This window comes from Lissotriton vulgaris, chromosome 2_1, assembly GCF_964263255.1.
Source record: "Lissotriton vulgaris chromosome 2_1, aLisVul1.2, whole genome shotgun sequence".
NCBI classification, from domain to species: domain Eukaryota; kingdom Metazoa; phylum Chordata; class Amphibia; order Caudata; family Salamandridae; genus Lissotriton; species Lissotriton vulgaris.
The window spans coordinates 292,127,441-292,153,583 of NC_141687.1; the positions used below are offsets into that span (position 1 = coordinate 292,127,441).

At 49.8% G+C, this 26,143-nt stretch overlaps 1 protein-coding gene across 6 annotated transcripts in view; it reads left to right on the forward strand.

Moving 5' to 3' along the window:
• TRIM37 (tripartite motif containing 37) overlaps positions 1-26,143 on the forward strand; it is a 1,151,903-nt gene that overhangs the window by 370,296 nt on the left and 755,464 nt on the right. For all 6 annotated transcript variants that reach the window (XM_086954978.1, XM_086954980.1, XM_086954981.1 and 3 more), the window contains exon 8: positions 21,999-22,066. In XM_086954978.1, coding sequence (XP_086811104.1) covers positions 21,999-22,066 — 68 coding nt within the window. The remainder of the gene's footprint in view (positions 1-21,998; positions 22,067-26,143) is intronic.

A 26,143-nucleotide genomic window follows, 5' to 3' on the forward strand; every position in this document is an offset into this window, starting at 1 on the left:
CGCTGACCAGTGTCTTTCCCACATTGGTAGGAAGAAAAGGAAGAATCTTCCTAACCAGACGTAGTTTGTAAAACGCCGTAGAGGCCGTCTGATTAGCATGAGCCAGAAAATTTAGCTTGTCATCGAAGATGACACCCAAATTTCTTACTTTCGTAACTGGTTTGGGTACGGCTCCAAAAGATGATGGCCACCAGGTTGGGGACCAGCTAGGACTGAGGTGGCCAAAGGTGACCACCTCAGTTTTATCAGAATTTAATTTCAGACAGTTTGCTGACATCCATTTTCCAATGGCCAGCATACCTGTCTTGAAATTTTCCACCACTGTTTCCCCATTGTTCCTGACAGCCAGTATTAGCTGTGTATCATCCGCATATGAGGTAAGGTTCATCCCGTGCGCTTTGATGGTATTAGCGAGGTCCGACACATATATATTGAATAGTGTCGGACTAAGGGATGAACCTTGAGGCACCCCACATGGCAGCGATAACTCAGCGGATTCAAACTGGCCCAGTATAACTGTCTGGGATCTCTCTGCTAAAAAAGACGCTAGCAGATCTTTTGCTAGGCCTTGTACACCCATCTTTTCGACACGGTTGATCAGGATTTTATGGTCAACCGTGTCGAAAGCAGCAGATAAATCTAAGAGTACCAACAGTGCAGTGCCACCTTGGTCTCTGATGAGTCGAATGTCATCTGCAGCTTTGATAAGTGCTGTTTCCGTTCCATGATATTTACGGAATCCAAATTGTGTTTCATCGAGCAGGTGGTATTGCTCGATGAATTCCGTAAGTTGAATATTCATGGTTTTTTCCACTATTTTAGCAAGGAAAGGTAAATTCGCTATAGGCCGATAGTTTTTAAGTTCTGCTTTGTCCAAGCCAGGTTTTTTCAAAAGGGGTTTGAGTAAAGTTTTTTTTAACTGGTTTGGAAAGATGCCTGTGCGGAACATGAGGTTAATTATTTGGGTAATGGCTGGGATAACCGTATCCAGTATTGAACGGAGGATGTTTGAGGGACATGGATCCAGGGCTGATCCAGATTTAATTGTTTTAATAATGTCCTGAATATGAACTTCCGTAACCTCTGCAAAACAGGAAAAATTTATACTTGGGGATGGGGTATTTATCCTTTCAAGGCATTGGTTATCGGCTAGGTTGAAGGCTGAAAATATGTCATTCACTTTGCTAAAAAAGAATGAAGCCAATGAATCACAGAAATCTTGTGAGCACGGGGGGTTAAGGTCTGGGACACTTCCCGCAAGCTGTTTAGTTATTTCAAACAACTTTTTATTCGAGTTTTTTGCGCTTTCAATTTGCTCAGTGTAGAATTTCTTTTTTGTCTCTGTGATCAATAGTTTATATTGGGTTAGCAGTCCCTTGTACACTATTTTATCCTCGTTCTCATACTTTTTCCTCCAAATTCTTTCTTTGTTTCTGCATTGCTGTTTTAGTTTTTTTAGTTCCTCCGTGTACCATGGTGCTGAGGGGGATCTTCTATCATGGGACCAGTCCAGTCCGAACTGCCAAGCCAGGTCTTCCCTGGAACGGAAACTAGCATCCTGGGACCGGTTTCGGGTTCATAACCCTCTTCAGCCAGGCTATCTTGATCCCAGTGGCAAGGTGAGCAGGAGAACCACGTCTGGGCATACCCTGCCAACTTAGGGCGAACAAAGGAAAACCAAAGGTGATGATGGACGGAGTGTTGAACAATGCAAGCATTCACCCCCATTCAAGTGATCTGGGTTTAATCCATCATCCTTCTTCAGCTCACTCCGTCACCCCAGTTCAGACAGCCTGAACTGCCAGATCTCTGTACTGGGGTGAATGTATGACAATGTTCTGCATTCTGTCCATCAACTGTTCTTTTTGCATTTGTCACCCCGAGTGGGACGGGTATGCTCAGACGTGAATCCCGTGCTCTCCATGCCACTGGAGTCACTCTTTCCTAGCTGATGAGGGCTGAAAGCATGAAACCGGTCCTAGGTTGCTTGTTTCCAAACCAGGAAGGACCTGACCTGGCAGTTCGGGCTGGACTGTTCCCATTGGACACAGGGTCAAGACTGATTTGCCTATGGCTGGGTCCAAACTGGAATTGCATTGTGAGCAAAATAACCATGGATTTAGGCCCAGCTCTCTGTACTGGGGTGAATGTATGACATTGTTCTGCATTCTGTCCATCAATTGTTCTTTTTGCATGCTTCATCAAAGGGCAGCTCCTCGGTGGGCCAGCGATGCAATGCCCAAGGAGCCCCGCTTGGGGGCTCTTTGCCAGCGATCTTTTAAGCTGCCAAAGTGAAGTATGAGGCAGGTGTAATGTGAAGGTGTGGTGAGTGAGTAAGGGAGTGAGTTAAAAATAGCTCGAAGGGAAATCAAGTCAATATTTAATGTGTAGAAACCTTGTTTATATTAAAAACAAATGTAGGCCAGAGTGGATATAATGGTCCACTTTAGCTCTAAGCACAAGTGTTGGTCAACATATTTCTTGCCAGAAATGTCACATAGGATTGAGGCAATTTGTCAGGACCGTGAAATGTAAAACAACTAAACTACTCAGAGGGAGGACTCTTGGAGGTACATGTGCCACCTAGTGCCATGCCATTCACAGTGCATGAGGGTATGTGATATACCTTAGTGGAATCGATAAGTCAACCGACCCAGCAGAAAGGGGGGGGAACAAGAGCAGCAACAATATTCAGTGACCGTATTGGTGCTTATTATAAAGGGGCATGTGAAGCAATTGCATCCTTGAATTCAGTACCCGAAGGGTATAGCACTACGTCAATAATTATACATAAATAAATGGTCATGGCGGTGGTGTACAGGGACAATACACTAGGAAGGCATTTCATCAAGTGGTCACACTCAGATAGACTGGAGAGGTAAAAAACACCTCATGCAGAGTCCTAAAAGGGCGCGAGTGTCAACTTTACCCACTCGTATACAACATGAGCATTGCCAAATAGATGGTGGCTGTGACGACGATACATGGACGCACCAGTTACAGTGAAGTAAGTTTACACAAAGGTGCCCGCACAATAGGTGCTGATCGTAGACATATGAGCAAGTGTCTTCTGCGCAGTGCAGGGCCAAGGAAGGTAACACCTCTCACAGAAATTAGCATATAGTCTTACTGCAAATGGAGGGAGATAAAGGCTCCATGAGCAATGGCGGAGTCATGCTAGAAGAGCGTTGTCCTGCCTAGAGGAGGCTAAAAAGAAAGAAGGAACAGTTTAAATAAACGGTCGAACACCCACGGGGTGCCGTTGAACACGAAGATAAGCGCTTCCCCCACAAACAAACAAAACCCATCCATGTATCTACTCATGGTTCACGATCGCTGCGGACAGGGTGTGACCTACCCCTGGCTCGGCTAATGCTAGTCTGCGAGTAGGCTTGCCGGTCCAGTGGGTAAAATGGGTGAACAAGGGTTATGTCATCCAAGTGTACCCGCACTACTATTCTCTCTCATGGTCACTCTGTTAGGAACAATGGCCAAGGGGAGGCGCCATGTTGGATCGTGATGGTAGAGGAAAATCGGCGTCATCTTGGAGTAGTACTGTGACCATACCAATGTAAAAGTGGTATAATTGTAACTGTGGATCCAGAGTGACTGATGACAAAATATAACAGCAGGATGAGCTAAAGTCACATGTATATCCTGGTATTACAAATGGCTAGTGATTAATCCCAGCAATGCGCATGAGGGAGTGGTCCTTATAGTGATGGTCATCATAGCAGCATATATCGGTAATCACACGGTCCGTGTGGAGTAGGGAATGTCAAATATCCCTCACTTATTTCGATGGTTGTGCCAAGTCCCAAAAATCGTGATGGGGTGAAATAGCACATAGGCTGAGAGGGGTGTCAGTGGTGTATCTCAACCCAAGGAATGTCGGCGTTCAGTCCTGTCACGTGTAGACCGGCGCAAAATCCATCTTCTTTCTGGAAGAGATAGGATCTGGTCGCATTGGGATGCATTTCCAGTACTGTCCAAGGCAGGTGTTCAGGAGAGTGAAGTTTGTCAATGAAGTGTGCACTCAGCTTGGTTGTGATCCTCTTGCAACGTACATTGCTGCGATGTTTTATTATTTTCGTTTTGATGATGCGTGTGGTCATGCCAATATAACACGAGTTGCATAGACAGGTAATCATGTAAATGCAATTTGTAGAGTTGCAATTAATATGTGTTTGTTGCGTCCACACCTGGTGGTCACTCAGTTGTATAGTTTTTGAGGGTCGGGTGGAAGCACATACCCCGCACAACCCACATGGATAGTGACCAGTCACAGGTGGTAGGCCCCACAAGGGTGTTGGCTGGGTTTCTGCACAGTATCAGTCTTTCTGCTGGATACTCTTTTCTACTTGCAAATTCCTCACTGATGAATGGTCATATACAATGCGTCTTTATGCATTGTATATAATCAATGTGTTTCCCTAACTTCTCTTGAAAGGTCTGGAGAAGATGGTTGGTAAACTGAGATTGGTGCACATGGAGGGCATTTTATAGCTCCAGTGATGTCACTAGGGTGCTATTTGTGGCACAGAAAAAGAGCCTGCTCACCTTACCGGTGCAGAGGAGCTATGGAAAAATGTATTGATCCAATCTGGCATCTGTGATTATTCAGCAGGTGAGCAATCTTTAGGTGAATGGCGTATCCACCAAAAAGATTGGCACCAAAGATAAGTAAACTTTGTGAATTCCTCTGGCTTAAAATATGTATTTTTTGCCATAAATTTAAGTCTGTGCCTTGAACTTTGTGAATAAGCCTTAAGGTGTCTGCAGTGATGGGTATTGACCGCTGGGGGCACTAATCTGGACTTACACGCCAGCCGTGAGGGAAACGGCTTCAAAGCAGCTCTCCTCCCTCCCGACACCCGCCGTGAGGGGGAACGGCTACAGCATCTCCCGCTAATCACCCGGTGCCACACGCAGCTGGGGAACTTCATCACCCAGCTGCCCGGGGCTCCAACGCGACAGGACTCACGTCACCAACGCGCGCCAGGAGGCGCCTTATCTTCAGGGAACGCCTCTTGCGTCGCGCGCGGGAGAAGCCCGGCACAAGGGCGGGGCCGTCTGTGGCCATCCGGGGCCGAATGAGGCCGGGCTGGCCCACCCCCCTTACACTTCTCAGCAACCATCGTTACTGACTGGTAATTGAGACTGTATATGCCTTTCTCAGCTGCACTCCTGTTTGTTTGTTCCCAGGACAGTGTTCCATTTAACAGTATTTTAACCGTATAAGGCAATTTCCTTTTGTTTCTTATTAAGGCTTTTCGGATTTTTAATAATTGTTGTAAATATTTTGAGAGAGTTAATCATGTCCAAATGTAACAATGTAAATACCCGCCCCGCCCTAGCTACTCTTGACAATTACCTTGTTAAAGTAGTAGACAAAATTAACAAAGAACGCCAATTATCATTGGGCCGGGGGAGCCCCTCTGTCCCATTACCCAGTTCACCCGAGTCACCCATATCTTTGTCGACCTCTTTAGCCGATGTTAGTTGCAACTTGGAGTTCCCTGTACTTCCAACTACGGCTACTCCTATAGAATCAGAGCCTAACTTGGTCACGCCCGAGTCCCCTCATAATGGTTTTGTTTCCTACCAATTACCCGCTATGGCATCAACATCCGGTAGAGCTAAGGGAGGGCTTTTGGTTTTGATTTCTGTTAAAATCCCCATAATTGTTAAAAAAGTGGGGGCTCACTCTCAAATTCTATGGTTGTCACAGGAAGAGGGAAGAAACATCATTCTAATTAATTTTTATAATAACATTTTTGATGCCACCAGGCACCTGGTGATTAATGCCTTAGAGTGCCCTGGCTGATATCACAGAGGGTTCGAATGTTATTTTTGAATTTATTTTGGCGGTGGATTTTAATATTGCAGTGTGTCCCCTCTCCCATCAACGTACGTGTGGGGTCACCATTCGTTTCGGCGATGCCGATCTCCAATTCCCCCATAACAAGTACAGGGAATCCTTGAACAACCTCTTAGTGGCATAGGATGTGGAAATATTGGTGAACGAGAAGAACAATTTAGATGAGAGTATCCACACTTTTTCAGGTAGGGGGGCAAATACTGTTATTGATTTTATATGTATGTCTTCTAATCTTATCCCCTGGAGTTTGGCCCCTAGTGTCGTGGATATCATTCTTAGCGACCATAACTGCATTACTATTGAGGTCACACTGTGGAAAGAAAAACCTGTACCTGATTCGGGTGTTATTGTTAACATTGAACCCCATAGACCTAACGGTACTAGGTTAAGATGGAAAGGAAATAAAGCTGAAATGACGTCTGATTTAATCATAAATAGCTGCTTATCAGAAATCACTGTGATCCTTCAGCAAGCCGACGTCACTGTCGATCTTATTGGATATTTTATCAGAATAAATTCCATCATTGACATAAAGTTTACTAAAATAGCTGGGTACAAGTCCGACCAACGAAGGGGATGGTTCGACCACGCATGTGCTATTGCGCTTAATGAGCTTAAAAAGGCTCTGGCAGCCAAACCTAGGGATAGGAGCTAGGTGTCCCAGCTTAGAATAAACTATAAGACAATAGTAAAGTGAAGGAAGACGGAATTACAGCTTGAGGCCTGGGATAAACTGACACTGGCCGCTGAGTCAAAAAATTGTACATTATTTTGGGCTACTGTTAACTACCCGTTTCTTAAAGTTGAGAAGGTACCAGTATTAACATCTATGGTTAATATGGAAACATGGATCTCCCACTTCTCTAATATCTTCGACTCAGACAAAGCCCCGGGTAATCGTAAGGACGGTTGGCCCATTGTCCCTTTGGACATTACCATTACTGAGGTCCTAGACAGTATTAGCTCTAGTAAAGGGGGAAAGGCCCAGGGCCCTGATGGGGTGCCCATCGACGTTTATAAGACTGTCCCTGAGGTATGGGGTCCACTGCTGGTTGAAGTTTTTAACGCAGCGGTTTGTCATGGGATACCCCCAACCATGGAAGAATCCATTATTATTCCCATATTCAAGAAAGACGATCGGGGGGATGTGAAAAACTACCATCCAATTTCCTTGTTGGATTCCTCAGTAAAAATTATGAGCCGGGTACTTCTGGTTAGACTGGAAGAATGGGCAGAAACCAACGGGATCCTGGCCAACTGCCAGTTTGGGTTCAGAAAAGGGCGTGGGACGATTGAGCAATGCTTAAATCTCGAACTTTTGATCGGAAAATATACCCAGGCCAAGAAGGGCTCTATCTATCTCTGCTTCGCAGATTTGAGCAGCGCTTTTGATATGGTGGACCACTCAATTCTCTGGGCAAAATTGATTGAAATGGGGGCACCTGAGGGTATTATCTTTTTTCTGATAGATACATCTGCCGTGTGGATTCCTCACCTTGTGAATATCCCCCTTGCGCCAGCAACGTTCGGAAAATTCTTCGTAGCACGCCGGCGTGGACGACGTCATAGGAGCACGGCATCGCCCGCGACTCCGTCTGACGTCACTAACTCCTCATAAGGCCCACGTCGGCTTGATGACGTCAGTTCCCTTTTTTCCGCGTCGTCGACGCTAACAGTTTCTGGGATCTTCTGCGATACTTTTGTATCTTATCACTGTTTAGCTGTTACAGTTTCTCTGTTGAGATTTACTTCTTCGCCGAGGATGTCTTCGAGGAAGACGGGTTTCAAACAATGTGGTTCCTGTGCCCGTATGATGTCGATCACCGATCCGCATTCCGACTGTCTGTGGTGTCTTGGATCGGATCACGATGTTAAGAACTGTCGTTCCTGTTTCAAGATGAACCCCAAGGCCTTGCGAGAGCGGGAGGCGAAGCTTCTGCTCGCGAAGGTGAAGGGAAGAGAAGCCGGAAGGTCTTCGAGGTCGGTGTCCAGGCGCTCTAAGTCGAGGCAGTTGTCGCGGTCGAAGTCGAGATCGGCTTCGAGGACCAAGGCGAGGTCGAGATCGAGAGAGAGATCAAGGTCCGGAGAGAGGTCGAGGTCCAGAGGGAGGTCGAGGTCCGGATCCAAGTCGGCCTCGGGCCATGCTTCGAGCTCCTCGAGAAAGAAGCATAAGAGGAGTAAACATCACTCCAGACATCACTCTGGCAAGGAGTCTTCGGATTCGAGGAAGAAGTCACGTAAACATCACAAGGACTTCGTGTCTCCTTCTCCAGCTCAATCTCATGTGGGCTCTCCAGTTCAGGATCAGGATCTGGAGTCGCACCACTCTTCGGTGCATGAAGAAGAGGTTCCTCGAGCACCGACTCCGGTTGTGGAGTCTGAAGATCAAGAGGGCCACGGTACACCTTTACCGGATCAGTCTCCTTCGAAGCGGCCGTTGGGTTCGTACCCTCCCTTTCCAGGTCCAGGTCAGGATCCCTCGCAGTTTTTAAACGCCATGTTTGGTGTTTACTCGAGGGCTATGTACCCCACTGGTGCGCCTGTTGGTCCCATGGGTCCTTTGTCTTTTAATTTAGGTGTGCCCCAGGCTTATGCCCCGGCCCCCTTTATGCCGTTTATGCCGACGCCTTGTACTCCTTGGCTCGGTGCGGCGCCGCCGAGGTCGTCGACTTCGCATGCGGCTTCGCCGACTCCGGATCGGCTTTGTGGTGATTCGATTCGTGGTGCTTCCCGTCCTCAAGTTCCTCGCTCGACGTCGGCTCCGGCGCCGTCGGAGTCGTTGCCGGATCCATCGACTTCGGTCCGCATGGAATGGTCGAGGCGCAGGGCACAACGCCTCTTGGAGGAGAAGGAGTATATGGACTCCGAGGTTGAGGAAGGAGAGTTGCAAGATCAGGGGGATTGTTTTGAGGACCTCCAAAGCGCAAGTGGCCTGGAACTTTCTCCTGAGTGGGGTTTGCCATCCGTTTCAGATACTCCATCTAAGGACTTAGCACCCTATCATGTTGTTATTAGGAAGGCTGCAGATTTGCTAGGCTTGACTTTGCCCACAGTTGAATACAAGCCCAACATCCTTACGGAAGTTTTGCATTCGCCTTCTTCAATTGTGAAGCCTACACTTCCTTTTACGGAGGCATTGACTGAGCTGATAAAGGAGGTTTGGAAGAGACCTTTGACTGCTCCTGCGGTTTCCAGGTCAGTGGCAAGGCGTTACAGGGTGGCTCCTGATGACCCTGAATTTCTTTCCTCGCATCCTGCACCGGAGAGTCTGGTAGTGCAGGCCGCCTGTTCCAGCAGGGCTGCGGGCTCTTTCCCTCAGGTGCCGGCAGACAAGGACTCTAAAAAATTGGACCAGTCTGCTAAAAGATTTTCTCCTCGGGTAGCATGGCCTTGAAATCCACCAATGCTACTTGCCTATTGGGGAGGTATGTTCATGCGTTGATGGACTCTGTTAAACAACTTTCTTCTAAGCTTCCGGAGGACGATAGGAAGAACTTTAACGAGGTGGTCGCTGATACTCAGGCTGCAGCTCGTATGGTTATACAGAGTGGTATGGACACGGTGGACTCTGTTGCCAGGATTATGAGCTCTACTGTTGCAACAAGAAGGGCCGCATGGCTTAAGTCCTCCGATTTTTCTTCTGATGTTCAGTCTACCTTGTTGGACTTGCCATTTGATGGGACAGGCCTCTTTGGTAAGAAGGCTGACGTAGCTCTGGAGAGATTCAAGGACAGCCGGGCTACGGCGAAGTCTTTGGACCTTCAACAAGGGGCTCTGCGGCTAGGAAGTTCAGGGGATTTGGCAGATCCAATTTTCGTTCCTACAGCCAAGGTCAGCAGCAGCAGCAGCAGCGACAGAATCCTCTGTATAAAACCTACAGAGGAAAGCAAAGGGGCCGTGGTCGTGGACGCCAGGCCTCCTCCTCCTCCTCTTCCTCTAATAATCAACCCCCTCCCTCTGCAGCAAAGCAGCCCTAGATCCGCCATTCTGGATCATGTGGCTCCGGTGGGGGGTCGGCTTACTCATTTTCTACGGGATTGGGAATCAGTTACATCAGATCTTTGGGTTCTCAATCTCGTAGAGAATGGGTATGCTCTTCCTTTCCAGGAGTTCCCTCCCAATTACCCTCCTTGCCAGGGTTTTTGTTCGGAGGACCACCTTATTCGCCTGCAGGAAGAACTCCTGGCTTTGTTCAAGAAAGGTGCGATAGAGGTGGTTCCAGAGCAGGAAAGGGGTCAGGGGTGCTACTCCCGGTATTTCCTGATCCCCAAGAAGGATGGCAGGTTACGTCCTATCCTGGACCTCAGGACTTTTTTTTTTTTCAGAACAAGATTTTATTCAAGCACTGACATAACACAGAATGAAGGGACATCGTCCCGCATCACATCGCAGGACAAATGAACAAAGGCATGAAAAAGTGTATGCCGTCAGTACAAGCAGTATTGCATTAATTACCCAACCCTCCCATCCCCCAACTCCCTAACTCCCCCGGCCCCACCCCACCCCCCCACACAGTGTCTGCTAATTTCAAGGCATAAAGCATGATAACTCCCAGTGCGTATACTCTCTACTACCCAGGATACAGTTGTTAAAGATCCTCTCCAGTGTCCTGGGCCATCGGTGGTTCCAGCCACAGTCCCCTGTAGTCCGCCCATCTTTTCCATATCTTGAAGTGCTTCCGGGGGCATCCCCTGGCCTCAAAGATCGGGCGCTCAAGTCCCATACAAAAGTCCAATCCCCGTCGCCAAACTTCCAACAAAGGGGCCCTGGGGTCCTTCCAGGCCCTGGCTATATCCCGCTTGGCTACAGTAAGGCCTAGGACCAGTAGGTGACGCTTGTATATGTTACCTCCTACTCGTTCCATCACATGGAGCAAGCCGAGTTGCGGTGACCGGGGAAGGTCCCAGCCCAGAACCTCTGCCAAACAGTCCCAGACACCCACCCAGTACCTGGCCAAGTTCGCACACGACCACACAGTATGGACAAACGTTCCAGCCTCCCGACCACATCTCAGGCATTCGGGGGAAGCAATCAAACCTGCTTTCCACAGCCGCTCTCTGGTAAAGTAGGCCCTATGTAGGTACTTAAACTGAATAAAGCGGAGGCGCATCGCAATGGCCGCCCCCCTGGGGGCCTCCAGGGCCTCCCTCCAGTCCTCCTCCTCGAACGTACCAATATCCCTCTCCCATGCCGATCGCAGTCCATCGAGGGAGGAAGAGCAGTGCGTGACTAGAGTTTGATATATATTGGAGATCTTCTTCTCCTCCAGTTCCCCCATAAACACCTTGGCCTCCAGGGGGCTAAACTCGGGCAGAGATTCCAAACCCACCAGAGAGGTAGACAGCGCGTGGCGCAGCTGTAAATATTTAAAGAATTGGGTTTTGGGCATGTCATACTCCTCCCTCAGCATCTGGAAGAACTTAAGGGTGGCGCCCCTCATGACATGGCCGAGCGTGGAGATGCCGATATCATCCCAGCCCCCGAATCCCTGTAGGGAAGCCAGCGCCGGGAGACGGCCGTTCTGCCACAACGGGGTCTCCCTCGTCAATTTGTTCCACCAACCCATGCGGCGCAAAGCAGCACGCCACACCCGGAAGACCACCTGAGTGACCATGGGGAGCCGTTTCCTGATAGCCGCCGAATAGAGAATGGTGTGGACCGTGTTCGGGTCCATCAGATACCGCTCCAGGGCGTAGGTCGGGTCACCCCGATCCCCATACCACCAGTCGTTAAGCACCAGCAGGTGTGCCGCCTGATAGTAGGATAAAATGTCTGAGGCGGCCAGGCCCCCGCAGTACGTAGAGGGAAAGCAGGTACGTAGAGCCACTCTCGCCACTCCCCCTGCCCAAATGAACTGACTTAGTGCGGTGTTCACCTGGCGAAACCACTGAGGTGCTATAGGGTATGGGTGGTTCTGCAACTGGTATAGAAGGCGCGGCAGAGCCACCATTTTAAAGATCGCCGATCGGCCATATATGTTGAGCGGCATTCTGGACCAGGTTTTAATGTCCGACCGCACCCTGTCCCACACGGGCGCCACATTGCGCTCCCACGCTAGTTCCGGGGCATCCGTGATAACTACGCCCAGATACTTGAGGCCACCCGCCGCACTCTGTAGCGTCGAGGCCCAATCACCCAGCTTCTCCCGGCCGCCTAGGACCCAAAGCTTGGATTTCCGCGCATTCAGATGCAATCCTGTAATGTCCCCGAAGATTTTCATTATCTCCAGGACCCTAGGCCCGGACCGATTGAGGGCCGTAATAAAGAACAGGACATCGTCGGCGTAGAGCGCGATACGGTCGGAAGGGCCCATATCCCATTCCAGCCCCCAGAGTTGCGCATCCATCCTCACCCACGCTGCCAGAGGCTCCATGGCAAGAGCAAATAGATAGGGGGAGAGAGGGCATCCCTGCCTGGTGCCCCGCCCGATGGGGAAGGGCTCAGACGCCGCTCCCGCCACCCGCACCGACGCGGTCAGGTCCGTGTAGAGCAGGCCCAGGTACGAGAGGAAGACCGGCCCGAGGTTGAGTCGGGACAGTAGTGCCCTAAGGTACACCCAGCTGAGAGAGTCAAATGCTCGGTCGATATCGGCCAGGAGGAGCGCCGTTGGGATCCCGGCGGCCCGGGCTGTCTCCACCACCACCTGCGCCCGGCGAATGTTGTGTCGAGTTGCTCTATGGGGCATGAAGCCCGCCTGATCCGGGTGCACCAGGTCAGTTATATACGGGAGAAGGCGGTTTGCCAAGGCCTTGGCCAATATTTTCGCCTCAAAATTTAAAAGGGAAATCGGCCTGAATGAGGAATGCTGTTCCGGGGGCCTCCCGGGCTTGCAGAAAACCACAATTTCTGCGTGTCGCCAGTCCGCAGGAAGGCGACCGCTCTCCCTGGCTGCCTCCAGTGCCAACCGATAGCGCCCTTCTAGTTGGAGGTGAAACGTCTTCATGAATTCGCACGGAAACCCGTTCGGTCCCGGGGCTTTGCCAGTGTTCAATTCCCCAAGTGCCGTGCCCAGTTCCTCCAATGAAAGGGGAAGGTCCAATTGATCCCTGGCCTCCTCTGGGAGCGCGCGCGGCGGGATGTCCATCAAAAATCTTTCTATGTCCTCCGCAGGGAGGACCTCCCGGGGGGCATAGAGGTCTGCATAATACCGTGCAAAGCTGGCCGCTATGTCTTCAGGGGCCACCAACGGGACACCTTGACCGTCTCGAATGCCCGGTAAAGCCTGAGGCCTGAAGGTGTGCTGGCAGAGTATATACAGCATAGTGCTGGACTTATCCCCCCATTGATAGATTCTGCTCTGGGTGGCCAGCCAAAGCTGGCGCGCCTCGTTGTGTAGCAGAGAGGATTACGACTGCTGTGCCTGCAGGAGCTGTCCCACCGCCTCGTCCGTGTCACCCACGGTACAGTCCCTCTCCAGATCTCGAACCCGCCCCGCCGCCTCATCCACCTCGCGCAGATGGGCCCTGCGGGCCTCCGCACACCAGGCAATGTCCACCCCCCTGAGCACCGGCTTCATCGCCTCCCATTGGGTGACAGCGTCGACCTCTGGCCCGTCGTTCTCGGTCCAATAATTGGAAATAGACTCGCGTAAACGCGTACGATAGCTATCCTGCTGTAGGTGCCATGCGGACTGGCGCCATCGAAAGGGCTGTCGCCTCTTGTCCAGCAGCAGCTCAAGGGACACGGGGGAGTGGTCCGAGATGCCACGGGGAAGTACGGCCGTGGTAGCGACCCTCGCCAGCCAGGAAGACGGTATGAATAGGTAGTCCAACCTAGAGAAGGACTTGTGCACCACCGAAACATAAGAATATTCTCGGCTCATGGCATGCTGGTAGCGCCATGTATCGATCCAACCCATGCCCTGCGCCAGGCCATGAAGCCTCGTCGGCGCCGCGGTCTGGGGTTCCCTGCCGGGCCTGTAGCGGTCCATCCGTACATCCATCACATCATTCCAGTCCCCCCCCACAATCGCCAGTACATCCGGGATATTGACCCACACTTCGAACAACTTCTCGATAAGGGCTTCTTGCAACAGAGGCGGAGCATACACACTACCAAAGACCATTGGCTCATTTCCAACCATTCCTTTAACAAACACGTATCTACCATGAGCATCGACCCAGTGCGTCTCGCGTACATAAGAGAGCCTACGGTGTATCAAGACCGCCACCCCCCGGGACCCTCTTGCAAACCCAGAGTGGAACACTTGTTGATAGCCATATCTTTGTAAACTGAGGGTCTTGGTGCCCTGAAGGTGCGTCTCTTGGAGGAGGAGAACATCCGCCCCTTCCCTCTTCCCCAGCTGCAGCACTGCCCCTCGCTTAATTTTATCCAACATCCCCCGGACATTCCAGCTCACCACTCGTAACTTTGCCCTTGGTAGGCCAGCTCGTTGGGGATCAACCATAGTCAGTGGGGAGAAGATGTAAGGACCTGGGCTCCTGGAGCCGCACACATACACAAGAAAGTAGCCTAAGTAATGCAGACACTGTGCCACCCACCCCTACCCCCCAACCGTCAACTCCCCCCAACCCCTGGCCCCAACCCCAACCCGCCCTTCCAACCACCCCGTCAACCCCAACTCCTGCCCCAACCTGTCCCTCAACCAGACCCCCCAACTGCCCCCCCCCCCTATACCTCAGAGAACATTGAAGTACCTGTCGCGATATGGGCGGCTTCGGGCCCACAACAGAGCGCCCAAAGCCTACCATACCAATGGATCCCAAACTCCCCCTTACGCTAAAGCTTCTCCCCTCCCTCTAACCTCTCCCACCCATGCAGGAGGCTAGTAGCCCCAGTATCGGATTGAGAAGGACATGAGTTTTAAAACCCAGGCTAAAAGAACCGCAGGGACATGTTTTGGGCCACTCAGAGCCTGCAGGAAGATCTTTCCCCTGCTTCCCGATACCGCAAGGAGGCTCCTCATTCAGGGTCTAATCCTGGCAAGATTAGACTACTGTAACGCCATATACCTGGGAGCCCCTGAAGCCACCCTGAACTCACTGCAGAAAGTCCAAAACGCCGCCGCCCGTCTACTCACGGGCACACCAGGAAGATCCTCCGCCAGGCCGGCCCTCAAATCTCTCCACTGGCTCCCAGTCAGAGAAAGGGTCGTTTTCAAGGCCCTCTGTCTGGCCCATAAAACCCTTAACAACAACGGCCCCCCACTTCTGAAAGAACTCTTAATCCCATACAAAGCAGAGAGAGATCTCCGGTCTAATGTAGAAAATCTTATTGTAGTCCCTGGAGTCAGAAAAGCCAAGACCGGTGGCCGTCGCTTTTCGGTTCACACGGCCAAACGCTGGAACCATTTACCACGAAAACTCAGGACAGAACCGAACTACCTCCAGTTCAGAAAAATCTTAAAGACCCTCCTTTTCCCGCAAATATAATTTCATTAGTTGGCTGAAACCCTTGGAGAAGCAGGTCAGCGCTGGGATGCTCTCTTGAGTTACTACGCGCTTTACAAAAACCATTAAATAAATAAATAAATAAATCGGAACACCCCGAACCCGTCTCATCGTCTGAACCTGTTGTGAGGCAGGCAGTAAATTTAACAGTTAACATAGAGCGCAGTCTTCTGCTATGCAAGGCACCGGTGGAGCCATCTCCACCACCGGAGCGGCCGGTATCCGCAGGCGTGCAGGACCACCCATAGCCCCTCAGCCACTTCCACTTTTTCAGGGTCCCGACATCATCCTCCACTACCGAGATCCTGGACTCTGCCTCTGTTATGCGTGCCACCGCGTTGCGCAGGTCCTGCCTTAGGAGTGTCACACCGGCCCCAACCGCCCCGATCTTGGCATCCAACATATCTCTCGATTGGGTGATAGCTGCCATCAACGCCGCGTTGTCAGGCCCCGGTCCATGGCCACCCTGCGCTCCGGGGCCGCCATGAGGCTCCGTGAATTTGTCGATGGGCCCTTGCTTAGCGGGTCCTCCCCCTCCTCTGGTCATGGCCTGGGCTGAGTCCGGCGAGATTGTCTTCCAGGCGCCGGCGGCTCCCGGCGGCGGGGCAACCCCTACTCCAACGGCCACCAAGGTTAGGGTACCCTCCCAGGCGATGGTCTTCTCGCACCCCCCGCCGCCGTTCACTCCAGGGGGTAAAGAGGGGGGGTCCCCAGATTCGTCTCCACTGACCCTCGCAGGCCAAGTCCCAGCGTGTGCAAGCCCCGCTCAGGGCACCTCTTTCCTTATGCCTGCTTGCTCCTGCGTACCCCACGTGTCCCAGCGGCAGCCCGGGGGTTCCGCAGGTCCGGCAGTCTGGGCCGGGCCCCCAATGACCCCCCTGTGCACAGCGTCCCTCAGCAGTCACCACAGCACTATGTATGAGGGGGGCCAACACTCACTGTTCGTCGGGTCTCGCCGCGGGTCGGCGCCAGGTCCACGCTGGGTCGCCCGGCTCCTCCTATGCGGCACGGGCCACTGCAGTCCGGTCCACAGGACCTCCGGCCCCAGATCCGGCGACCCCCGGATTGGGGGAGACAGCAGACCAGGCCGGGCGCACCCCTGGCCCCTCGGCTCCTTGTGCTCCCAGGCGCCTGCACCCCAGGGCCAAGGATCTGTGCAGGTGGCTCCGAGCGGGGGCCGCCAAACTCGAGGCCCCGGCTCCTCCAAGGCCAGGTAGGCCGCAGTCCCTTCGATGCGCTCCTAGGCTCCGACCCTCCTCGCCTGCTCGACGAGGAATGGTAGGGGAGTCCGTGGTGGCCCGCTCGCCACAGGCAGTGCCGGATCGTGGCAAGAAATCGGCGTCGCGGACCTCAGGGCGTGCTCGCCGGTCCGATTGCGCCAAAATCGAGGCCCGGCTTGTCTGTCCGGCACTAGGCCGCCCGCTGCTCCAGCTCGCCTCACCGCCTGGAAATGTCCCGGCGCGCCAGTCCCGGCACCGGATGCCACCCAGAGGCGTCTGCCATCGTTGCCTCAGCCGTGTTATGCTTTTCGGGTCCGGGGGCCAGGAGAATTGAAAGGATAATCGCCGGGCCGGCGGGAGCTCTAACAAGCCACGTCCGCCATGATCGCCCGCTAAGCCACGCCCCCACCTCAGGATTTTGAATCTCTATCTCAAGCAGGAGAAATTCAAAATGCTCAATCTTGCGCAGGTTCTTCAAGCGCTGTTGGAAGAAGACTGGATGGTGTCAATCGACTTGCAGGATGCGTATTTTCACATCCCGATCCTGAAGTCGCACAGGAAGTATCTCCGTTTTACGGTGGGATCGCAACACTACCAGTTTGCGGTCCTTCCGTTTGGTCTTACTACTGCGCCTCGAGTTTTCTCCAAGGTGATGGCAGTGGTGGTGGCACATCTCAGGAGGTCGGGGATTCCTGTATTCCCGTATCTGGACGGCTGGCTGATCAAAGCGGAGTCGCCCGAGAAGGTGCTTCATCACCTGCAAGAGACATCGCAGCTGTTGTTCAGGTTGGGTTTTTCGATAAACGTGCCCAAATCTCACCTTGTGCCCTCCAAGCGTAACCTGTTCATAGGTGCGGTACTGGACACTACTGTATGTTGTGCATTCCCTCCTCCACAAAGGATTCGCGACATTCAGGAAATGATTCCTTTATTTCATAATGGAGCGGTTGTTCCGGTCCTGAAGGTCCTTAGCCTGCTCGGTCTGATGGCTTCTTGCATTCTCCTGGTCAACCATGCACGCTGGCACATGAGGGCACTCCAGTGGTGCCTCCGCAGGCAGTGGTATCAGCACAACGGAGATCTCGGGGAGACAGTGAAGATCTCCAGAGAAACTGCAGCGGATCTGTCTTGGTGGGGCGTGGAAGGCAATCTGTCACAAGGAAAGCCTTTCCATCTGCCTCCATCGGTTGCCACGGTGATAACGGATGCGTCCACTCTAGGGTGGGGTGCTCATCTGGGGGATCTGGAGGTCAAGGGTCTCTGGTCTCCAGAGGAAAGGTTGCTTCACATCAACCTTCTGGAATTGCGGGCCATACGTCTGGCACTCAAGGCCTTCCTCCCTTCACTTCGCAGTCGGTCGGTCCAAGTCCTGACGGACAACACGACCGCGATGTGGTACATCAACAAGCAGGGAGGAGTAGGGTCGTGGTGTCTTTGCAAAGAGGCTCTGCGTCTCTGGTCCTGGGTTCAGGACCACCAGATTTGTCTGATGGCAAATCACCTGCCCGGTGTCCTAAACGTACGTGCGGACGTTCTCAGTCGGCAGTTCTCTGCCGATCACGAGTGGAGACTTCACCCGGAGGTTGTTCACGACATCTTTCAGATGTGGGGAACTCCTCGGGTGGATCTGTTTGCCACTCGCGAGAATGCTCACTGCCCGTCATTCTGCAATCTCCAGTATCCGATGCAAGGAGCATTGGGGGACGCGTTTCAGTTGAGCTGGGGAGGTCAGCTCCTTTACGCGTTTCCTCCCATACCCTTGATTCCTCGGGATCTGAGGGAAGATTCGCCAAGACCGGGCCCAAGTCATATTGGTCGCCCCGGAATGGCCAAGAAGGGTGTGGTACACAGATCTTCTCCACCTCTCCTCTCACCCGCCGCTCCGTCTCCCTTTCAGGGCAGACCTCCTCTCTCAGATGGAGGGGCAGGTTCTACACCCCCACCTCCAGACATTACACCTTCATGCCTGGAGATTGAACGGGGCAATCTGAATTCTTTCTCTCTCCCTCACGATGTGGTGGATGTCATTCTTTCTGCCAGGCGTGACTCCACCAAGTCCATCTATTCGTATAGGTGGTCTAAGTTTGTCTCTTGGTGTAGGGAGAGGGATGTTGATCCGTTAAAGGCTCATTTGTCTGATATTTTGTTGTTTGCTCTTTCTCTGGCACGGCAATGGTTTGCTGTTGCCACTGTTAAAGGTTATCTTTCGACCTTGTCGGCATTTCTCTGTTTGCCGGATCAGCCCTCTCTTTTTAAATCTCCTGTGGTATTAAGATGTTTGAAGGGGCTTACTAATAAGTTCCCTCCTTCTCCCTTTATTGTGCCTCATTAGGACTTGAATCTTATGTTAACCTATCTGATGGGTTCCCTGTTTGAACCCTTACACAAGTGTCCAATGAGGCTTCTTTCTTTTAAAACGGTCTTCTTGGTTGCAATTACCTCGGCAAGGAGGGTAAGTGAGCTTCAGGCTCTTAGTTCCAAGCCCCCGTTCTTGTCTATCCATGCTGAAAGAATGGTTCTCAGGACCAAGTCTGCTTTTCTGCCTAAGGTGGTTACTCCCTTCCACCTAGGACAATCCATTACCCTTCCATCCTTTTATCCTCCCCCACACCCTTCCAAGGAGGAGGAGAGGCTTCATCGCCTGGACCCGAAGAGAGCGGTTAGTTTCTATCTTGATAGGACTAAGGACTATCGTATTGACGATCAGCTCTTCGTGGGTTTTGCTGGCTGCAAGAAGGGCAGAGCGGTGCACAAGCGCACACTTTCCAGATGGATTATTCTCTGCATCAAGATTTGCTACTCTCTGGCGGGTAAGGACCCTCCTGAGGGTATTAGAGCTCATTCAACTAGAGCGAAGTCTGCTACTTCTGCATTGTCTAGAGGTGTTCCTGTTGAGGACATTTGCAGGGCCGCGACGTGGGCTTCCCTCCACACTTTTGCGAAGCACTACTGCTTGGATGCTGAGGTGAGGAGGGACGGCCACTTCGCGCGCTCTGTTCTCCAGGATTTCCTGGTATATCAGAGTGGTCACCCTCCTCCGGGAGTGGGGACTGCTGTGGGACTCTATTCACAAGGTGAGGAATCCACACGGCAGATGTATCTATCAGAAGAACAAGTTACTTACCTTCGGTAACGCTTTTTCTGGTAGATACAGTATCTGCCTGTGGATTCCTCACTGACCCACCCTCCTCCCCGTTGTCCACTCTGCTATACCTGGGTTTGTGTGCAAATGTATTTATGATTTTGTATATCTGAAATTGTTTAGTTTTGCACTTTAATTGTTTTTGGTTGCATGTACTGTGTACATTGTATATATATATATATGTACTTGTTGGTCCGTCCGGGTGCCTCGAAGGCACGGAAAAAAGGGCGGAACTGACGTCATCACGCCGACGTGGGCCTTATGAGGAGTCGGTGACGTCAGACGGAGTCGCGTGCGATGCCGTGCTCCTATGACATCGTCCACGCCAGCGTGCTACGAAGAATTTTCCGAACGTTGCTGGCGCAAGGGGGATATTCACAAGGTGAGGAATCCACAGGCAGATACTGTATCTACCAGAAAAAGCGTTACCGAAGGTAAGTAACTTGTTCTTCTGGCCCGACTCTATGTTAAATTACGTACTAGCGTTCGATATGGCTCTAATGGGGAGTGTACCACCAAATTTAAGATCGGGAGGGGTATAAGGTAGGGGTGTGTTTTAGCCCCCTTGCTTTTTATTAATGAAGTGGACACGGTTCTACAGACAGTAGTGGCAGATGCCCCTAGAGTTAATGATTTTAATGTCCCAGTATTACTCTATGCGGACGATGCCGTGCTGCTGTCCAGGACCCCGATAGGCCTTCAACGCTTAATGGACGGGTTTTCCCAGTTCATCAAGAGTAGAAAACTTGTGATTAATAAAACTAAAACCTATGTTATGGAGTGTGGGCCAGGGCTGAGTAAGCCCCAATCTTATTATATAGAAGGTCAAAGGGTCCAAAAAGTTGACAATTTCTGTTACCTCGGCATTACATTTTCTAAGAATTGTAGCTGGGCCAGTGAGCATAAGAACGTTAGGACTAAGATGATGAGTAGCGCCAACAGGGTGTTTACTTTTGCCATCAAATTAGGGGACAAACTGATAATAGACATGCTTAAGATTTTTCAGTCTGGATGTCTCTCCGTTGCCCTCTATGGGGCAGGGGTTTGGGGTCTGGCCCCGGCTGGGAGCCTCCAGGTGGAGTAGAACACCTTCTTAAAAAGACTTTTGTGCCTTGCAAAATCTGCCTCTAAATGATTTAGCCCAGAACTCTGAATCCAATATTTAAACGACTTGATTCTCCTGAGACCTCTACTGTTGTGGCGTTCTATCTGGCTGAAAGAAGAGACATCTCTAAATAGAGCTATTATTAACGATTGTCTCACTGTTGATAACCATTTAAAGATCCCATGGATTAAATATACCATCAACAGCTTTCAGGAGTTCTATGGCCTTAATATAATTACTGATAGATATGGGGCTTCAAACATATCTAAGTCTGAAATGAAGAATATCTTTTTGAATTGCAAATCAGAGAGGCGGATCTGTAACGAATACAAGTTATCCACCTGTGTGTTTTACAGCAGTATGACCCAAGTGACCAGAGTTTCCCATCAATTTGTTTTAACAAGGTTAAGGATGGGGATTGTGCATATCCTGGTTGCTTTCCCCTCCCTGAATAAGCACCCTGCTGGCCCTTGCCCGTGTGATAATATCTCTGCACAAAGCACTATGCACTTTCTTATGCTGTGTCAATTGTATGGGAATTTCCGTGAAACTTTTTTAAAACCTATTTTCGTCAAGTTTGGTGTCAGGACAGTTCATGTTTCTATGAAATTGCTTTTTAACTTGCACCATCCTGATGTTTGTTTTTTTACAGCTACTTTCCTGCTTAAAGCAATCCATGTCAGGAAAAGTATGAATTTTTAAATATTTATTCTGTCCTCGCCTGTATATTATGTTTCTTTTTTAACATTGGCTGTCTAATTGTAAATGGGATTGTATTGTAATTGATAATTGAATTTTAATTATTGTCTGTGTGCTTTTATGGACATGTTATTTGTTCCGAACAAAGCCTTATGAAATGAATGACCGCTGGTGACAGTGTTTATATGTGACTTAGGCTATCTCATGAACGAAAGAGTGTTGTGCTTCTTTTTTTAATGATCTTTGTAGAGCAATTTTTCATACAACAGCCACAAACCACATCATTCTGTATTTTTGAGTTACTAAGCTTAATGAATACTCAAAGCCCTGTGCAAAAAATGTCTGCAGGAGAACTTTTTAAAGGTATTGACTGTTTTCAAAAAGTGTTTCCAGTTCTACTCCTTCAGCTCTGGAGCTCTGTGTCTAAACTCTCCAGTATTTCCGCGATATACATATGGAAAAAGCCAGTTTTCGGATTTGCAGGCTTTTTTTTTACTGTAATGGCGTCTGTTTCAATAGATGCATTTTTTTCTGTTAACAGATCAAAAAAAGTCACTTACTCAAGAGACTGAGCTTCTGGAATCACTGCTGCAGGAAGTAGAGCATCAGGTGAATAACCCATTAATTTTTTTTTAAATAAAAACAAGTCACGGACCCTGTTGAATATTGTTCTTCTGTTATTACGTTTGTTTTGTACAAATCAAAAATGTGTTGCTTCTTTCACCGGAGGTTTTGGAATACATGAATAGCTTTTACTGTGCGATCAGTTGTTCTTAAAAGAAACATCTACTCAGCAAATAAGACCGGTAATTTGAATATTTGAAAGTCTGAGGATTCATCATTTAGCTTTAAATGGCACGGTACCTGTCGCAGGTGATTTTTCTGCATAATCTCTTGTCTGAAATTGGTAAAGTGGAATACTCCTGGATCTTCATTTCTTATACAGTTATAACTGACATGCACCCAGAAATAAATATGGTCTTTGTTCATTGTTTGAATCAGACACCTACCTACACCAGCCTGCTTTTTATTAGCAACTGCAGACCGGAAAGAATGGTTTTGGTAACCATAATGTGATGGTAACTTCATAGGTAAAATATCTAAATTAGCTATATATATATATATATATATATATATATATATATATATATATATATATATATATATATATATATATATATATATATATATATATTTCTTTTGAATAAACATTAATGGCATATAGGGATATCACATTCACAGATCATACCATAAGGAGTCCACCTATAAGAATCCGACGCCCCGCCATCCCCGGCAGCGCCTATATAAACAACTCAAATCATACTGCGTATTCAGGAACTCCAATTGTATCCAGATAAGAGAAAATGCAAAAACCAGACAAGTTTCTCATTTATAAGGTCTAAAGCACACAGAACTATCCCAGAAGATCATAAACTTGACCTCATCCAAATTCTAGCAGTACAAAAGAAAACCCACTATTCGCCGTCTGTGTAATTCCGAAAACGATATATAACAATTTAGTACACCCCACCCTCCACCTGCTTTTGTGTTCGGCCAGCACAACAAAGAAAATGGCGATTAGTCCCTTGTGACCCTCCTATTTGATAGCCATCTCCTACACCTGCTTTCTGCCCGCACTCACGATTGAAGGGCGAGAGGCCCCGCAGCCGCACACCCAGGTGCGGACAGCTCCGGCAGACCCCCAATACAGACACGTTTATCATCCCTGTACGCCCACTCACAGACCTCCCTCTGCCGTATCATATAGGTGGGGGGCGTAGGACCAAGCCATGCTACGGCAACGCGCGGAGAAGAACACCTCTCCTACTTGACTTCTTTATCACAGAGGGTGGGAGCAATCCTAGCAAGACCGGTCGGATCTCCATTGGGACATCCCAGCCCCTAGCTTTATGTTGTGTAAGTGGTAAAGAATACACTTCAAAAACAGAAGGCAGAGGAGCCTTTATTTGGGGTGATTGGACGAGCATGGGAGTTCCCTCATTTGTGAACATCACATTTCTACTAAGGGAGCATATGGACAAATGCATGGGAAACCTTTTGCAGGTAAGTACTATTCTTTTGCACTATCGTCCATATCGGTCGTAGCCCAGGTCGGAAATGTGCAGAAATTATCGATGAACTCCCGCATGGGGGGTAGACCTATATCCGCTGCAGGAAATATCTTGGCTTAGTCATTGTAACACTTTCTAAACTTAAGAATGAAAAAAAACGATAGTTACATTCTTTCTAGGTTAGGACTGTGTTTTATTTCGACTCAGACATCACAGAAAGAGGAACCTCCGTGGAAATGGGCACCCAATCTTCATTAATGGTCATAAATAACGAAAATCTTCACAGCATGCACGAGTTAAATACATTTCAAAGAGTAATTTCTATTTTTATTCCTGCCCGTATATAGACAAATGTTTTTTCTGCTTCAGAATCCCAAAGTGCAGGGTCAGCAGCCTTTTGTATATTTCCTACATTAACACTGGGTTTTTTGATTTTACTTCAATCGCGATTATTTATCTAAGGATTTATGTTAACGTTTTTTTTCTCAAGTTAAGTTTGATTTTTGTGACTTATATTGCATTCTCCCTTCACAATTTCAGATGCCTAATGTCGGATGTTTTATTTTTCTGATTACCAAAATTTCGGCCTAATATGTTCCTGTGCCTTTGTTGGATTTTCAATATTTTTAAACTGTTTTGATTACTTGTTTTCATCTTTTTAAATGTTTACATTTAATATTTATTTTTTAAATGTAAACCCACCTTGTTTTCATACGTTCACATTATGTATATCAATAAATAAGGGGAGGGCGTGTCCTAATAGTGCAATTTCCCATTTTAATTTCCATAAGAAACCTTACTATCTGATACAGTAAAAAACACCAAATTTGGCACAAAATGAGAACTTTTCTTAGAAAGCATACTTTTCATGGTTTGGTGTAAATCAGTTAAGCCATTTTTGAGAAATTAGTATTTAAAGACTTGCTCAAGTGGGGTATGAAGGGGCTAACCTTCAGGGAAAAGTTGGTGTGGGAGAGGTGGGGAGCCAAGGAGACCCACCCCCCCGATTTTTAAGTTGAAAAGACGTTTTGAATGTTTTTTTTTTTATCAGTACAATGGAACCCCCTTGTAGTACTGTGGTACTACAATGGATAATTAAAAGAAAATAGGTTGGCTATGTGTAACGCGGGTGGCAGAAAAGGACAAGAGACGTGACTTAGTTAAGGTGGGATTTATTTGAGCCAAAGATAGATCAGTACATGTTCTCCTGGAGAGGACCCGTAGTGGCGACCGGCTTCTCTCCCTCCTTCCTCTTCTACGGGTTTCCTCTTCTTCCTTCTCCGAATCCAGTCCGCTCCTTGCACTGTCCACAGCAGTCTCCGTGGTGACGGGAGATGCGGGCTGTAAGATCTCGCTCTTTATTCGACGTCGTGCTCAAAAGGAAAGAGAACCAAGTGTCAGTTCTGAACTTGCTGTGCTCGTAACCGTGCAGGGGAAAAGGAGTGAGTTAACACCCCCGGTGAGTGAACACAGCGTTGTGGGGGATGCTGTACGTGATGGGGGGTGTGGGGGGAACACTTGAGAAGGAACCCAGGTCAGGTTACGGATCCTCCCTTCTTTCCGACCCAAACCGCTATACGGCTGCATACCTGGCGTAGCCACACACCTCCAGGCGTGCGGCTGGGCGGCTCGTGGTGCCGATGGCCTCCTGGCTCCTACGCCGCCGACGGGTCTCCACTCTCCCTCCGAGTCTCCGCTGATGTTGCTCCGGTCTCCAATCGTTCCTCAACTCCTCCGTCCTCCGCCTCGCTCTCAAACTCCACACTCGCCTCCGTCCTCCGCTCTCCGATACCTCCAACGCCTCCGGTGATAAAATACACCTGTGCAATCTCGTCCTCGGGTCTTGAAGGTGGTCGGACTCCGCCCACTCTCCCAGGCCGGCCCAGTTAAAGGGGCCGTCGTCTTCCTCTTCGCCAGGTATATAGTCCTGCTCTGCTGTGTGTCCCCATCCCGGTGGCTGGGAAGACGAGGGGGGTTTTAATAGACTAATCCCCTTCAGGGGGCACAGAGGTCTCCGAGTTCGTGCCTAGCCGTGACAATCGCTCGTCCCTGCCACTCTATGGTTTGTCTGCCTGCAGCAGGTTAGGCACATGGTCTGGTGAGGGATGGCTGCACTGCAGCATGTCGAGCACAGAGCCTAGAAGGGTTGGCTGCCCTGCAGCCATTTGAGCGCAGGGCTCGAGCATTAGCCTTGTCCTCTAGTAGGTGGCGTCGATTGGCTCCACGTGGCGGTGCACTGACATAGTTTTTTTCTTTCCAGCTGGCATAGATAGTGAAGACAGCTATCCTTTATCACTTTTTGATGTGTAGGTTTTTTCCAAACATGTTTAAGGAGACTTCTGGATTCAAATTGAGCGGTGCCAGACATCATGCCATGTCTGTGAGGGATCCACACTTGATTTGTCTCTGGCGTCTGGAGCATGAGACTGACTTCAATTCGTGTTCTGACTGCTGGGCTATGACTCTGAAAAGTTGGAGGGAGCGGTCCCAAAAGCTGCTTGAAACCCGGCGCTCGGCAACACGCCGTTCGCCCCTGAGGTCTCGTTCTCGGTCTGGACACTGCTCAGGGTGTCCTAAGTCAAAGCAGCCGACACGCCAGAGAAGTCTCGACGCT